Source organism: Rosa chinensis, chromosome 6, assembly GCF_002994745.2.
Source record: "Rosa chinensis cultivar Old Blush chromosome 6, RchiOBHm-V2, whole genome shotgun sequence".
Lineage (NCBI taxonomy): Eukaryota > Viridiplantae > Streptophyta > Magnoliopsida > Rosales > Rosaceae > Rosa > Rosa chinensis.
Genome location: NC_037093.1, coordinates 57,798,166 through 57,812,314, shown reverse-complemented (window position 1 = coordinate 57,812,314; position 14,149 = coordinate 57,798,166). Strand labels below are relative to the sequence as shown.

Below are 14,149 nucleotides of genomic sequence, written 5' to 3'. Positions count from 1 at the left end.
AACATAACACCACCAAACCCTCTGCCAAAGCTTTGAGTAGCAACAATCTCTAGGAAGCTGCCCCAAGCCTTAACATTCATCACCCGTTCGGCAGCAAAACAGACGGCAGGAAGGCCAGAGGCCAGTCCAGCCTCCGCGCGCCGCCGGACGAGCACGATCGAAACGGGAAGCAAAACCTCTGTGTTTAGGGGCGCGTGAAGCTCATATCGTAAATATTGAGTACCCAAACCTATTAAAAAATAGTGGGAAATAAGGTTTGGGAGAACTCAAACCCAATTTATTCTGCTTAAACCACTTCAATCCAAAGCGTTACTTTAATGCATGCTATAGTAGGTGTAACAACTTATACACACACAAACATGCGGTAGTAGGTGTAACAACTTATACACACTCAAACATGCTGTAGTAGGTGTAATAACTTGCACACGCTGTAGTAGGTGTAACAACTTACACACACCGGAAAAAAAAAAAAATCACAATGGTTTATTTTCTGCTAAACTCGTTATGATTCACTTGTTTATATTTTCCAACTCGTAAAATAACATCATCTTACTCGTATTACAATTTGAGTATCTTTGATGAGTTTTTGTATTATAGAAGTAAAACAAGCTTTATGTGACAAATACTACAAAAGAACTAGATGATTTCCCCAAAACTTAGTAATGAGCAACCGGCTATCAACTCCACTGTTTTTACTTTTTAGTAAGCAAAGAAGATTAGAGTAGCTGTAGTCAACATCTCTCAAAGTTTCCAAACAGCCAAAGCAATCTTATATAAAGTGTATCTTAGTTTTGGACTTTTGGTAAAGTCGTAAGATGAGGAGCACAAGTCCCCAGACAATTGACTCAACTCCAATGTCTCATCCGCAACAAGAAGAAGAAGAGGAACTGGGCAAACAAGCCATACGTTTAGCCAATGTCGTAATCCTTCCGATGGTTCTGAAGTCAGCTCTTGAACTCAACGTCATAGACATTATCTGGGGTGCAGGCGACGGCGAGTCACTCTCACCGTCCGACATTGCGGCTCAGCTCCCCACCAAGAACTCCAACGCCCCGGCTGTTCTGGACCGGATGCTTAGGCTCTTGGCCAGCCACTCGATACTCAAATGCTCGGCCCGGACCGGATCAGATGGGCAGGTAGAGAGGTTGTATAGTGCAGGACCCATTTGCAAATTTCTTGTCAAGGATCAAAATGGAGGAACCAGGTCCGTTGGCCCTCTGTTTCTCTTGCACCATGATAAGGTTTTCATGGAAAGCTGGTAAGTTCCAAGCTCACTTTGGTTAGTTGAAAGTGCCTTGAACATGTTTGACAAATGCCGATGTGGGTGTGTCGGTTGTTTCTCTGTAATGCTATTGCTGTCGGTGAGATATGTAAGGTTTGAAATATCTGTCGATATTAGTACACATTTATTTGTGATACATTTGTCACAGCCATATTCTAAATCTTTCGTATGTTTATTTTTATGTGTATACACTGTGACTTTCTAATTGTAATCAGGTTCCATTTGAATGATGCTATATTGGAAGGGGGAATTCCTTTTAATAGGGCCTATGGTATGACAGCATTTGAGTACCCAGAAACAGATGAGAGGTTCAATCGGGTATTCAACCAGGCCATGTCAAACCACACCACATTGATCTTGAAGAAGATACTCGATGTTTATAGAGGGTTTGAGGGGATCAATGTGCTGGTTGATGTGGGAGGTGGAATTGGTGTTACTCTTAATCTCATCACCAACAAGTACCCGCACATTAAGGGCATCAATTTTGATTTGCCACACGTCCTAGCTGATGCTCCTTCTTATCCAGGTATTGGATTGAGCATAGTTTGATGCTTGCCTGCAACTTCTGTTTCTTATGGACTTTGTGCTCATACCAAAATATAAGTGGGAGAAATGGTTTTGGTTTTGTGTAGGTGTGGAGCCTGTTGGGGGGGACATGTTTAAAAGTGTCCCACAAGGAGATGCTATATTCATGAAGGTAGCCTTTGTATTCTTGCCCCTAATTAAATCACTACATTCTTTTGCATTCCTTAAACGCATTTGAAGATAGATGATGCAGCCTTTATATACTATATACTTGGTTTTTGGTAATGGTCTTGTTTATGAAAATTGCAGTGGATTCTTCATGATTGGAGTGATGAACATTGTTTGACACTTCTCAAGAACTGTTGTAAATCTCTCCCTAGCTCTGGAAAAGTGATCTTTGTGGAATCAATTCTTCCGGAAGTACCTGATAGTACCGTTACATCCAACATTGTCTGCGAGCAGGATTTACTAATGTTTACTCAGAACCCAGGAGGGAAAGAGAGGACCAAAAAAGAGTACGAGGCATTGGCACTTAAATCTGGATTTTCTCGATTGGAAGTTGTTTGCTCTGCTTACAACAGCTGGGTCACGGAGTTCCACAAATGAGCAAATCCTTGCATCGGTGCAGTCCGAGAACCTGCTTGTTATGTAATAATTGTAGGCTATAACAATGGTCTAAATAACTTGGGGCATCAAGAGTCCTCTTTTGCGCTGTTAGTGTTCTAATTTCTGTGTGTTCAGATGTAGGCCAAGTTCATTACCTGCTTTGGTTATGGATGTGGCTGTATTACTTTGGTTCTATTGAGGTTTTATGCGTCTGTTTCTCCTTGTTTGATTTCAATGAAGTGTCTTTTTTCTTTGTTGCTAAAATGGTTTCGAACTTGTCTGAATAAACATAAGGTGTTATACAAAACAAGTCATACACCATACTTATAGACCACCAAAAAACATGCTCTTAACGGGAGTTGGGTGGCTTTCCTTGCATCTGAGATATTCAAGTAATTAAGGAAAGAAAAAAAGAAACATTAATCTAGTACTTTGCCCAGGAAGCTCATCAAATCTCTGCTCTCACAACTTAAAAGGCACATTTCATATGAAAAGAATCAGCAAACCCCTGAACTCTCACTCTTGAATACCATTGGATTAATTAGAGTAAAATAACTGCAATATCTACATTTATTTTTAATATGAAAAGGCTATATCTTAACAGGACAGCTTTCTCATAGAGTTCCTTTATTCATAAACAGAACTGAATCGTTGTGAAGTGAATTAAGGGTCTTGAAAAGGAAGAGCCAAAATTCACAAGCATTTCCCTAAACCGTAAACGCAAACCCACTAGCATTTCCATAACTCGCAATCACTGCACACCATGAGAACAAAAAAACAAGCACAGGAAACTTCAAACAACACTCAAAATTACTAACCAGAAAATGTCTCAGCTTCATAGAATCATAGTTAACAGTTTAATGGAATGAATAAAATGCAAAATGCAGCAAATTAAAACAGAAAACTCACCATATTACTTCCCGGTTCTTCAGAAATATGGAGACAACAGGCTAGACGAGTCCCCTTTTTTCCGTCAGAACCCTAAAATCGTCTAGGTCGTTTTGAAGTGTGCCCCAAGTCTCAGATTAAGAATGAACTCAATGAACATGACACACGAAATGGGTCGATTCATATGCTCGCTATAGAGATTAGATTGGGCCACATTTTGGTTGATACTGAAATTGGGCCACATTATTAGCTTCTCTCCTAAATTGGGACACATCGTCTGGTTCTACATGCTCCATTTCTTACTGTATTTGGTTTGCGCTTGGTTGCTCAGTTTTAAGTCGAAGAAAATTGCGAACATAAAAGAAGAAATTGGATAAAATCTAGTTCACCTTCAAGACCAGAGATGTTGTATATTTTCACATGTCGCAGTTGGGTGAATGAATAACTACGGTTGTCATCCAAGCAAGAGTTCACTGTACCTACATTAGCTTCATTAGTTGAGAAATCATTTGTGAGAATTTCTAGTTCTTCTAGAGCAGGGGAGCTTCTCAGAAGGCAAAGAGCAGTTAAAATATCCTCCCGATCATCTAAGCACACGTTCCTTTCAAGAAATTTCAGGTGCAGACATGGTTTGGGCAGCTTTTCTCGCAAGGCACCAGCAGCCAAGTACTTCAAAAAGCCCCACTTAATTTGGAGCGCCTGAATACAAGACAGGTCATCAAAAAACTTGATCAATTTGCTGGAACTGCAAGGGACTGGTGAGTCGACAAAACCAATAGAAACAACAGCAAGATTTAACGTATTCACAACACTAAAATCCTCAAACGAACCGAAAACGTCAAGGAATTGGAGATTTGGTGCATCAATCTTGAGCTGGCTGAAACCGTCACAGTTGGTCAAAGTGAATCTCTCAAGCAGAGGACAACAAAGAATCATTTTTTCCAACACATCTTGCGCCAAAGTAACATGCTCAATCTCAAGACTCTTCAAACTCCTGAACCCTTTGAATGTAGACGGGGTTTTAGCGGAAAATTACGCAACTTTAAATGAATGATATCTTGACATGAAAACATGCATGAAGGCATCTTGTAGCGCGGCATAGGCTGCCCTTCCCAAAGATCAACCACGAACTGTTTGAGGGAGTATCTCGACAGGTGAAGAATCCACCGATCAATATCTCTGAGGTGTTTACATCCTTGACTAAGCTTAAATCTGGTGACGGGGCCAATGTGAGTTAAGAGAACATGATCAACAATGCTCGAACTGCACTCACGATCAAACACAAGATGCGGAAGCATAACCAATTTGTACCTCCACTTGCTTGACAAAACACATGTCCTCGCTACGTCCCTGAGTGGCAAATGTGATAGTATTTTATCTATAACATCACATTTCTGAAAACAAAGACCATAAGCTACTAAAGTACATGGATCATTAGTCATTACTTGCCTAAATAGATTATCTCCAAACTCGGTGATGCACGCCTCAAACGAAGCAACTGTTTTACTAGATCCAAAGGTTCTAAAGTACATGGATCATTACTTGTCTAAATAGATTATCTCCAAACTCGGTGATGCACGCCTCAAACGAAGCAACTGTTTTACTAGATCCAAAGGTTCAATACCCAAATCAAGCTGCTCATGCTTAGCGCAGACAGTCATCGTCTCAAGCACAGGTGAACTTAAAAGCAGAAATCTGATAAAATTTAGGTCAGCTTCAACACCAGAGATCCCAGTTATTTTCACATTTCGCAGTTGGATGAATGAGCAACTGTGATTGTCATCCAAACAAGAGTTCACTGTTCCCACATCAGGTCGATAATACGGGGAATCAATAGCAGAAATTTCTAACTTTTCTAGAGCAGGGGAGCTTCTTATAAGGCAAAGAGCAGTTGAAATATCTTCCAGATCATTAAAGCAAAGAAATTTCAGATGTAGACATGGTTTAGGCAGCTTTTTTAGCAAGGCATCACCAGCCAAATACTTCAAAAAGTGCCAGTTAATTTGGAGCCTCTGAAGACGAGGCAAGTCATCAAAAAACTTGATCAAGCTGCCAGAACTGCAAGGAATCCCACTTTCGTTGAAACAAATGGAAACATCAACAACATTTAACATATTCACAATACTCACATCCCCAAAAGAACCTACAACATCAAGAAATTGGAGATTCGGTGCATCAATCTTGAGTTGGCTGACACCATCACAGTCCCTCAGAGTCAATCTCTCAAGCAGAGGAGAACAAACAATCAAATGTTCGAACACATCTTGGGCCATGGTAATCTTTGCAAATGCAAGGCTCTTCAAACTCCTAAACCCTTTGAATGTCGAGGGGGGTTTTAGCAGACAACAACTCAACTTTAAGTGAATCATATCTTGACGAAAATATGCATGATGGAATCTTGTAGCGCTGCTGTTGCCAAACCGAAATTTGCAGTATGAACTCTTTGAGCGAGTACCTTGACAGGTGAAGAACCCAGCGATCAATATCTCCAATGTCTATAAGTCCTTGAACAAGCTGAAACTTGCTTATGGGGCCAACGTGACTTAAGAGTACATGATCAACAATGTTCGAGCGGCGCAAACAACCAAACACAAGATGCGGAAGCATAGCAAATTTGTATCTCCACTTGCTTGACAAAACACTTGTCCTCGCTGCAACGCTAATTGGCAAATGTGATAATATCTTTTCTATAACATTACTTGGTAGGTTTCTGATCCTATCTAACTCCATCTTCTTATTCCAACAGGACCTGGCTCTTTTACTTTTCTTCTTTGATTTTCAAGTAATTCAAAGAACATAGGGAAAAAAAAAGTCACTCATTATTCTCATACAGTGGCCAGTGAGATAGTACGTATACTAAATTCTAATCTCTACAGTCATATTCAAAACAGACAGCAACCAATATAATCTGGTTTTGCTACTAAAGGGATCCGTTATAAGCCTCTAACACTTTAATTCATTTGAAACTGATATAACTAGTATCTGTTGGTGTAATCTAGCATGAGAAAAGCACAATCAAATTGCACACATGCTTCATTCTTAATCGCTAATCAGATTGTCTCAATTATGTTGCTTTCAACTGAAAGTAATGAACATAAATGAAAACAAGAAACAAGAAACACATACCATCGTTCGGAAATATTCTTGGAGTAAAAATCAGCGCGAGGGAAGCAAAAACCCTAATTCTGTGTTACCAATTTACCATATAGCAAAGAATGTGGGCCATGTATATTTGATCATATTTGGGCCAGTAGTTTTGGGTCCAATTAAAGTCACCAAAAAACGGTCGTCGTATATTAGCTAATTCTCTCCATCCTTTGAAAAACCACTGTTCATTTCTAATGGCTTCAGGTATCTCACGAGTCTCTTAAAGCATTAATCTTAATTTCTGATTCAGCTCGACGGCCATGATTCCGATATGACAGGAAAGAGCTAAAATCTTAAGCTTGAAGTAGAAGATGAAAAGAAAGTAGGATTTCTGTATTGCACAATTCTAACAATGAAGCTTATCGATTACAGGAGTATAATAACTTTTATATAGCTAGAGCCTTGAGCAGCTAAACCTTCCAACCAACTTAGAGCAATGATTCACTTTGATGGAGGATAGGTCCACTGTAACAACCTATACGGCTGGAAACATTAGATCAGTCCTAATATAGGATAGTAACCAATACATCAATGAAGTTAAATGTCTTACGACTGTATAAACACGATTAATTGAAAAGGTACAACTGCCAGTAAGTATGAATATTGTTGTGAAAAACAGGCATATATCATCATAAAAGAGTTGTGCCAAAGTCACATTTTTGAAAGCCAAAATACTACACTGATGAAACACGCGTCACAGTAGAATTATCCCTAAATTCATATTGTTGTCAAAAGACAGACATATATACATCATTATAAACAGTTGTACCAAAGTCATATTTCTGAAATCAAAATACTACCCTGCTAGATCACTTAGAATTATCTCTAAATTCAGTGATGCACGCCTAAACCGGAGTAACTTTGTTGCTAGATCATAACCTTCAAGAGGAGTGGAAGGATGTTTATATACCGTCATTGTCTCGAGTGCAGGTGAACTTAAAAGCAGAAATCTGATCAAATCTAGTGCACCTTCAACAGCCTGAGAGCAGTGTATTTTCACATGTCGCAGCTGAGTGAACGAGCAACTCTGGTTGTCATCAAGCCAAGAGTTCACTTTTCCCACTTCGGCCTCATATGTTTGGCGGCAAAAAGCAAAAACTTCTAATTCTTCCAGAGCAGGGGAGATTCTCAGAAGGCAAATAACAGTTATAATATCCTTAACATCATCAATCCCTACTCTTACAATAAGAAATTGCAGATGTAAACACGGTTTAGGCAGCTTTTCCAACAAGGAGCCAGCAGCCAAATACTTTGTAAATTTGGAGTTCATGTAAAGACGGTGAATATTGGGAAGTTGAGCGAATAACTTGAGCAGATTACTAGATCTGCAAGGACCCCGTCTATGATCAAACTTGCGTAGCCAAATGAAAACATCAACGAGATTTGAGGTATTTAATATATTAACATCCTCAAAATCACCCATAAAGCGAAGAACCTGGAGATTTGGTGCATTGATATTGAGCTGGCTGAAATCATAGCACCACTCCACAGTCAACCGCTCAAGTAGAGGACAGCGAACAATCACATTTTCAAGCACATCATCCGTCAGAGTAACACGAACAATTTTTAGGCTTTTCAAACTTTTGAAGCCTGTGAATGTGGACGGCGGTTGTAGCAAACATCTATGCAACTCTAAATAAGTCAAATCTTGACATGAAAACATAGATGAAGGCACCTTATAGCGCTGCCGTCCCAAGATTTCAAGTATGAACTCTTTGATGGAGTTTCTTGACGCGTAAAGTATCCACCGATCGATATCTCTAAAGGATACATGTTCTCGAGCAAGCTTGAACTTGTATACGGGGCCAATGTGACTTAAGAGTAAATGATCAACAACATTAGCAAATGTTTGGTGCTGAGTTGAGATAGACTGGGGATCAAACACCAGATGTGGTAGCATAGCCGATTTGTACCTCCACTTAGTTGATAAGACACTCGTCCTCACTGCATCCCTAATTGGCAAGCATAACAATATCTTTTCCGTAACATCACTTGGTAAGTTGCTTATTCTATCCAACTCCATCTCCATTCTTTTTCTTTCCTTCTGAGATATTCAAGCAATTTTGACCCAAAAAAAAATATATATATATTTAGACTCCGACCAAGGGTGTCGAAAGAGATAGCAAGCAAACAAAGTTCCAATCTTTAACAAACAAACACCCCAACTTTATCCAGTAATTTACACCCCTAAAAACAAAAACAAACCCAGTTTCTATTAGTGTAATCTGGTTAATAGAAATGATAACACATAATATCTATTAGTGTAATCACCAGGAGAAAACTACAAATCCAAACTTGATTATTGATCAGAAATCTATTGACTGGAATGAAGATAATGCAAAATGAGCCAAAAATTTGCGAAACTAAAACTTACCATGGTTTCTACTTTGCCTCTTCTTCGGAAATTAGCAGTGAAAATCAGCAGGAGAGAAACAACCCAGACCCAAGATGATTCCTTTTACTTTTTCTCATCTTCTCAATATGTGAGGCATCACGTGAGAAGGCACGTGCATACACAGTGAGCGAGTCATATTTGAACCCGTCAAAGAATTCGGGCCACATTCTGGACCAGTAGTTTGGTGGGTCAAATTATTTCAAAGTTTTTCTTCGTTCACTTTTTTTTTGGTTACATTCTTCGTTCACTTTTTCTTCTGGTTGTTTGTATTTTTTAAGGAAGTTTTAAATGGCTCAAAAACATATTTGTTGTTTTTGATTCCTTTACTAATAAAAAGAGTTGCACAACCTTTCAAAAAAAAGAGTTGCAAACATTAGAGTCATGAGATGAACTGATTCAACTCCATAAACTATTTCGGCCCCAAGTCAATATCACAGAGCATAGTTTTCTTATATAGGATGAACTTGGCTAAATCACGAGCAACTATATTATATTACTCTCACAAGGTGGAACAAGAACATGACCGGTACCAATTGGGACCAAGAGTGTTTTGTAATGACTCAAATATTATATAAAGACCGATAGTTGCAAGTCTACTACTGCGAGAATGAACATTGTTGTGTAAAATAGATATACATGCATCATAAAGAGTTCTCAGTCACACTTTTGATAACAAAATTACACTATGCAGACTGATGAACCACCTGTCAGAGTAGAATTATCTCTAGCTTCAGTGACGCACGCGGAAACCGGAGTAACGTTTTTGCTAAATCAAAACCATCATGAGAAGGAACAGACTTGTCTTGATATAAACTCATCGTCTCAAGCGCAGGTGAACTTAAAAGCAAAAAATTGACAAAATCTATTGCAAGTTCGACAGTAAGGAAGTTGTATATTTTCACATGTCTCAGATGCGTGAATGAGCAACTCTGGTTCTCATCAACCCAATAGTTCACTTTTCCCGCATTAGCCTGATAATGTCGGCGGCCAAAAGCAAAAATATTTAATTCTTTCAGAGCAGGGGAGCTTTTCAAAAGACAAAGAGCAGTTAAAAAATCTTCCAGATCATTATAGCATATGCTCAAGGTAAAAAAATTTAAATGTAAACATGGAAGAGGCAGCTTTTGCAGCAGGGAACCAGCAGCCAAATACTTTGTAAAGGAGTTGCTGATGCTAAGCCTCTGAATATGGGGAAGGTCTGCAAAAGACTTTAGCGAATTGGTAGATCTGCAAAACCACTTCTCCGGACTCGCAAACAAATCGTAGCATCAACAAGAAGTAAGGTATTCAAAATATTAATATCTTCAACATCACCCGTAAAGAGAAGAAATCGGAGATTTGGTGCATCAATCTTGAGTTGTTGGAAACCATGACAGTCTTTCAAAGTCAACCCCTCAAGCAGAGAACAAGAAGTGAAATTTTCGAGCATCTCTTGATCCAGGCTAACATTTTCAATACAATGGATTCTCAAACTTTTGAAGCCTTTGAATGTGGACGGAGGTTGTAGCAAACATTTATATACCTTTAAACGTATCAAGTCTTGACATGCAAACATACATGAAGGCATCAAGTAGAGTTCGTACGTAGTCTCCAAGAGTACATACGTCTCCAAGAGTACATGATCAACTATACTCACAAATTTATAGTGCTCAGTCGGGATACACTTATCATCAAACACCAAATGTGGTAGCATAGCCGATTTGTATCTCCACTTACTTGACAAAACACTCGTCCTCACTGCATCCCTAGCTAATTGGCAAGTGTGACAATATCTTTTCTGCAAGATCAGTCCGTGAGTTGCTAATTCTATCCAACTCCATCAAATTCGAATACGACTTGGCTCTTTTACTTTCCTACTGAAATATTCAAGCAATCAAAAGAAAAAAAAAATCATTAATCTAAATTCCCAGTATTCAAAGATCATTTAGATTGTCACCTATAGTCTATGGATAGAGATAGTGAGCACACAAAGTTCGAATCTGAATTATCACAACTCGAAGCCAAACCCTAGTTCTCCTAGTCTCTGCATGGTCTCTCCTCTTGTACTTTATAAAGCGAACAAAGCGGAAAACAACACGTGACAAGGGCACGTGAGTAGCTCGGCACTTGATCAATGAATGTAATGAACATAAATAAAAACAAGAAACACATACCATCGCACTTCGGTTTTGTTCGGAAATATTCTTGGAGTTAAAATCAGCGCGAGGGAAGCGAATTCTCTCCCTCCTTTGAAAAACCACTGATCATTTCTAATGGCTTCAGGTAGCTCACGAGTCCCTTGAAGCAATAATTTTAATTTCTGATTGGACTCAACGGCCATGATTGCAGTATGATTGGAAAGAGCTAAAATCTTAAGCTTGAAGAAGAAGAAGATGAAAGGAAAGTAGGATTTCTGTATTGCACAATTCTAACAATGAAGCAGAGTACACGAGTATAATAAACTTTTATATAGCTAGAGCAGCTAAACCCTGCAACCAACTCTAAAAGCAATGATTCACTTTGATGTAGGATAGGTCCACTGTAACAAGCTATAGGACTGGAAATACTAGATCAGTCCTACTATATGATAGTAACAATACATCAATGAAGTTTAATGTCTAACAACTTTGTACAAGCACGATTAATTGAAAAGGTACTACTGCCAGAAAGAATGAACATTGTTGTAAAAAACAGGCATATATTATCGTAAAGAGTTGTGCCAAAGTCACATTTAGAAAGCAAAATACTACACTGATGAAACACTTGTCACAGTAGCATTAACCCTAATTCAAATTGTTGTCAAAAGACAGACATACATCATCATAGACAGTTGTACCAAAGTCACATTTCTGAAATCAAAATACTACCCCCTCTTAGATCAGTTAGAATTATCTCTAAATTCAGTGATGCATGCCTAAAACTGAGCAGCTTTTTTGCTAGATCATAACCAGCAGGAGGAATGGTGGACTGATGATATATCGTCATTGTCTCGAGCGCAGGTGAACTTATAAGCAGAAATCTGATCAAGTCTACAGCAAAGTTGCAGTGTATTTTCACATGTCGTAGCTGAGTGAACGAGCAACTCTGGTTTTCATCAACCCAAGAGTTCACTTTTCCCACTTCGGCCTTATAATTTTGGTGGCACAAAGCATAAACTTCTAATTCTTCCAAAGCAGGGGACATTCTCAGAAGGCAAAGAAAAGTTATAATATGCTTAACATCATCAATGCAGACACTTACAGAAAGAAACTGCAGATGTACACATGGTTTTGGCAGCTTTTCCGGCAAGGAGCCAACAGCCAAATACTTTGTAAATAAGTGGTTCATGTCAAGACGGTGAATATTGGGAAGTTCAGCAAAAAACTTGAGCAGATTACAATATCTGCAAGGACCCCGTCTTTGGACAAACTCATCTTGCTTATAAATGTAAACATCAACGAGATTTGAGGTATTCAATATATTAATATCCTCAAAATCACCCATAAAGCGAAGAACCTGGAGATTTGGTGCATTGATATTGAGCTGGCTGAAACCATCACACCACTCCACAGACAACCGCTCTAGCAGAGGACAGTGAACAATCATATTTTCAAGCACATCATCTGTCAGGCTAACATCAGCAATTCTTAGCCTTTTCAAACTTTTGAAGCCTGTGAATGTGGACGGCGGTTGTAGCAAACATGTGTACAACTTTAGATAAGTCAAATCTTGACATGAAAACATAGATGAAGGCACCTTATAGCGCTGCACTCCCAAGTTTTCGAGTATGAACTCTTTGATGGAGTTTCTTGACAAGTGAAGTATCCACCGATCCATATCTCTAAAGGATATATGTGTAACAATCTTGAACTTGTATAAGGGGCCGATGTGACTTAAGAGTACATGATCAACAACATTCGCAAATGTTTGGTGCTGAGTCGAGATAGACTTGGCATCAAACACCAGACGTGGTAGCATAGCCGATTTGTACCTCCATTCAGTTGATAAAACACTCGTCCTCACAGCATCCCTAACCGGCAAATGTGACAATATCTTTTCTGTAACATCACTTGGTAAGTTGCTAATTCTATCCAACTCCATCTCCATTCTTTTTCTTTCATTTTCCTTCGCAATTCGACCAGAGGAAAAAAAAAAAAAAAAAAGATCATTTAGAAAAATAAAGTTCCAATCTTAACAAATACCCCGATTTTATACAGTAAATTTACGGGAAATAAAAAACTACTTTCTAAGGCCTGTAAATCTCATTGAAGAAATATAACAGTAATCTCGCAACAATTAGCTGAAAATGATAACACATATTATGTATTAATGGAATGAAGATTATGCAAATTGAGCCGAAATATTTGCCAAATCAAAACTTACCATGGTTTCCACTTGCCTCTTCTAGTCTTCTTCAGAAATTAGCAGTAAAAATCAGCTGGAGAGAAAGAACCCAGATCACCCTAGATCCGCCATTAACTTTACTCTCTAATTTTCTGAATGAATATGTAAGTGAGGCGTCACGTGAGAAGGCACGTGCGTACAGAGAGAAGGATTATATTTCAGAGTGAACCCGTCCAAGAATTCGGGCCACATTCTGGGCCAGTAGTTTCTGCGTAACTTTTCTCCAGGATGGCTGTTTCTTCTGTTTGTTTTTAACCAGGTTTAAATCATTAAATGGCTCAAAAAAATTTGTTGTTGTTTTTGATTCCATTACTAGGAAAAAAGAAAAGTTGCAAACATTGGTCATGAGATCGACTCCATAAGCTATTCCGCTCCTAGGTCAATACCAGAGAGCAGTGTGTTCTTGTCTAGGATGAATTTGGCTAAACTACGAGCAATTATATATATTACACTCACGAAGTTGAACAAGAACATGACTGGAACCAAACACGGGCAAGATTATTTTGTATGAATTAAAAAAATTGTATAAACACGAATCGTTGCAAGGCTACTACTGCGAGAATGAACATTGTTATGAAAAAAAAAAAAGACATACATGCATTATAAAGAGTTCCGAGTCACACTTCTGAAAGCAAAATAGACTACGCCCGTAGACTGATGAATCACCTGTCAGAGTAGAATTATCTCTAGCTTCACTGATGCACGCCTAAACCGGAGTAAAGTTTTTGCTAAATCAGAGCCATCATGAGAAGGTATAGACTTGTCTTGACATAAAGTCATCGTCTCAAGCGCAGGTGAACTTAAAAGCAGAAATTTGATAAAATCTATTGCAGGGTCGACAGCAGGGAAGTCAGATATTTTCACACGTCTCAGCTGCGTGAATGAGCAACTCTGGTTCTCATCAACCCAATAGTTCACTTTTCCGGCATCAGCCTGATAATGTT

General features: G+C 38.8%; 4 protein-coding genes across 4 annotated transcripts; 1 reads left to right on the top strand and 3 right to left on the bottom strand.

Moving 5' to 3' along the window:
• The first annotated feature begins 774 nt into the window (after nucleotides 1-774).
• On the top strand, nucleotides 775-2,677 carry LOC112174337 (caffeic acid 3-O-methyltransferase). Its single transcript, XM_024312077.1, has 4 exons — nucleotides 775-1,258; nucleotides 1,498-1,808; nucleotides 1,915-1,979; nucleotides 2,117-2,677. The coding sequence occupies exons 1-4, from the start codon at nucleotides 816-818 to the stop codon at nucleotides 2,411-2,413; spliced, it is 1,116 nt and encodes a 371-aa protein (XP_024167845.1). The 5' UTR covers nucleotides 775-815; the 3' UTR covers nucleotides 2,414-2,677.
• A 2,162-nt stretch (nucleotides 2,678-4,839) lies between these two features.
• On the bottom strand, nucleotides 4,840-5,574 carry LOC112171650 (F-box/FBD/LRR-repeat protein At1g13570-like). The gene has a single exon (XM_024308801.1). It carries the CDS (start codon nucleotides 5,572-5,574, stop codon nucleotides 4,840-4,842), a length of 735 nt encoding a protein of 244 aa, XP_024164569.1.
• Nucleotides 5,575-7,064: 1,490 nt separating this feature from the next.
• LOC112173956 (F-box/FBD/LRR-repeat protein At1g13570) lies at nucleotides 7,065-8,891 on the bottom strand. Its single transcript, XM_024311643.2, has 2 exons — nucleotides 8,823-8,891; nucleotides 7,065-8,492 (listed from the first exon to the last, which is right to left on the bottom strand). Exons 1-2 carry the CDS (start codon nucleotides 8,823-8,825, stop codon nucleotides 7,245-7,247), a joined length of 1,251 nt encoding a protein of 416 aa, XP_024167411.1. The 5' UTR covers nucleotides 8,826-8,891; the 3' UTR covers nucleotides 7,065-7,244.
• Nucleotides 8,892-11,513: 2,622 nt separating this feature from the next.
• LOC112173380 (F-box/FBD/LRR-repeat protein At1g13570) lies at nucleotides 11,514-13,268 on the bottom strand. Its single transcript, XM_024310989.2, has 2 exons — nucleotides 13,185-13,268; nucleotides 11,514-12,926 (listed from the first exon to the last, which is right to left on the bottom strand). The coding sequence occupies exons 1-2, from the start codon at nucleotides 13,185-13,187 to the stop codon at nucleotides 11,664-11,666; spliced, it is 1,266 nt and encodes a 421-aa protein (XP_024166757.1). The 5' UTR covers nucleotides 13,188-13,268; the 3' UTR covers nucleotides 11,514-11,663.
• Between the last annotated feature and the right edge of the window lie 881 nt (nucleotides 13,269-14,149).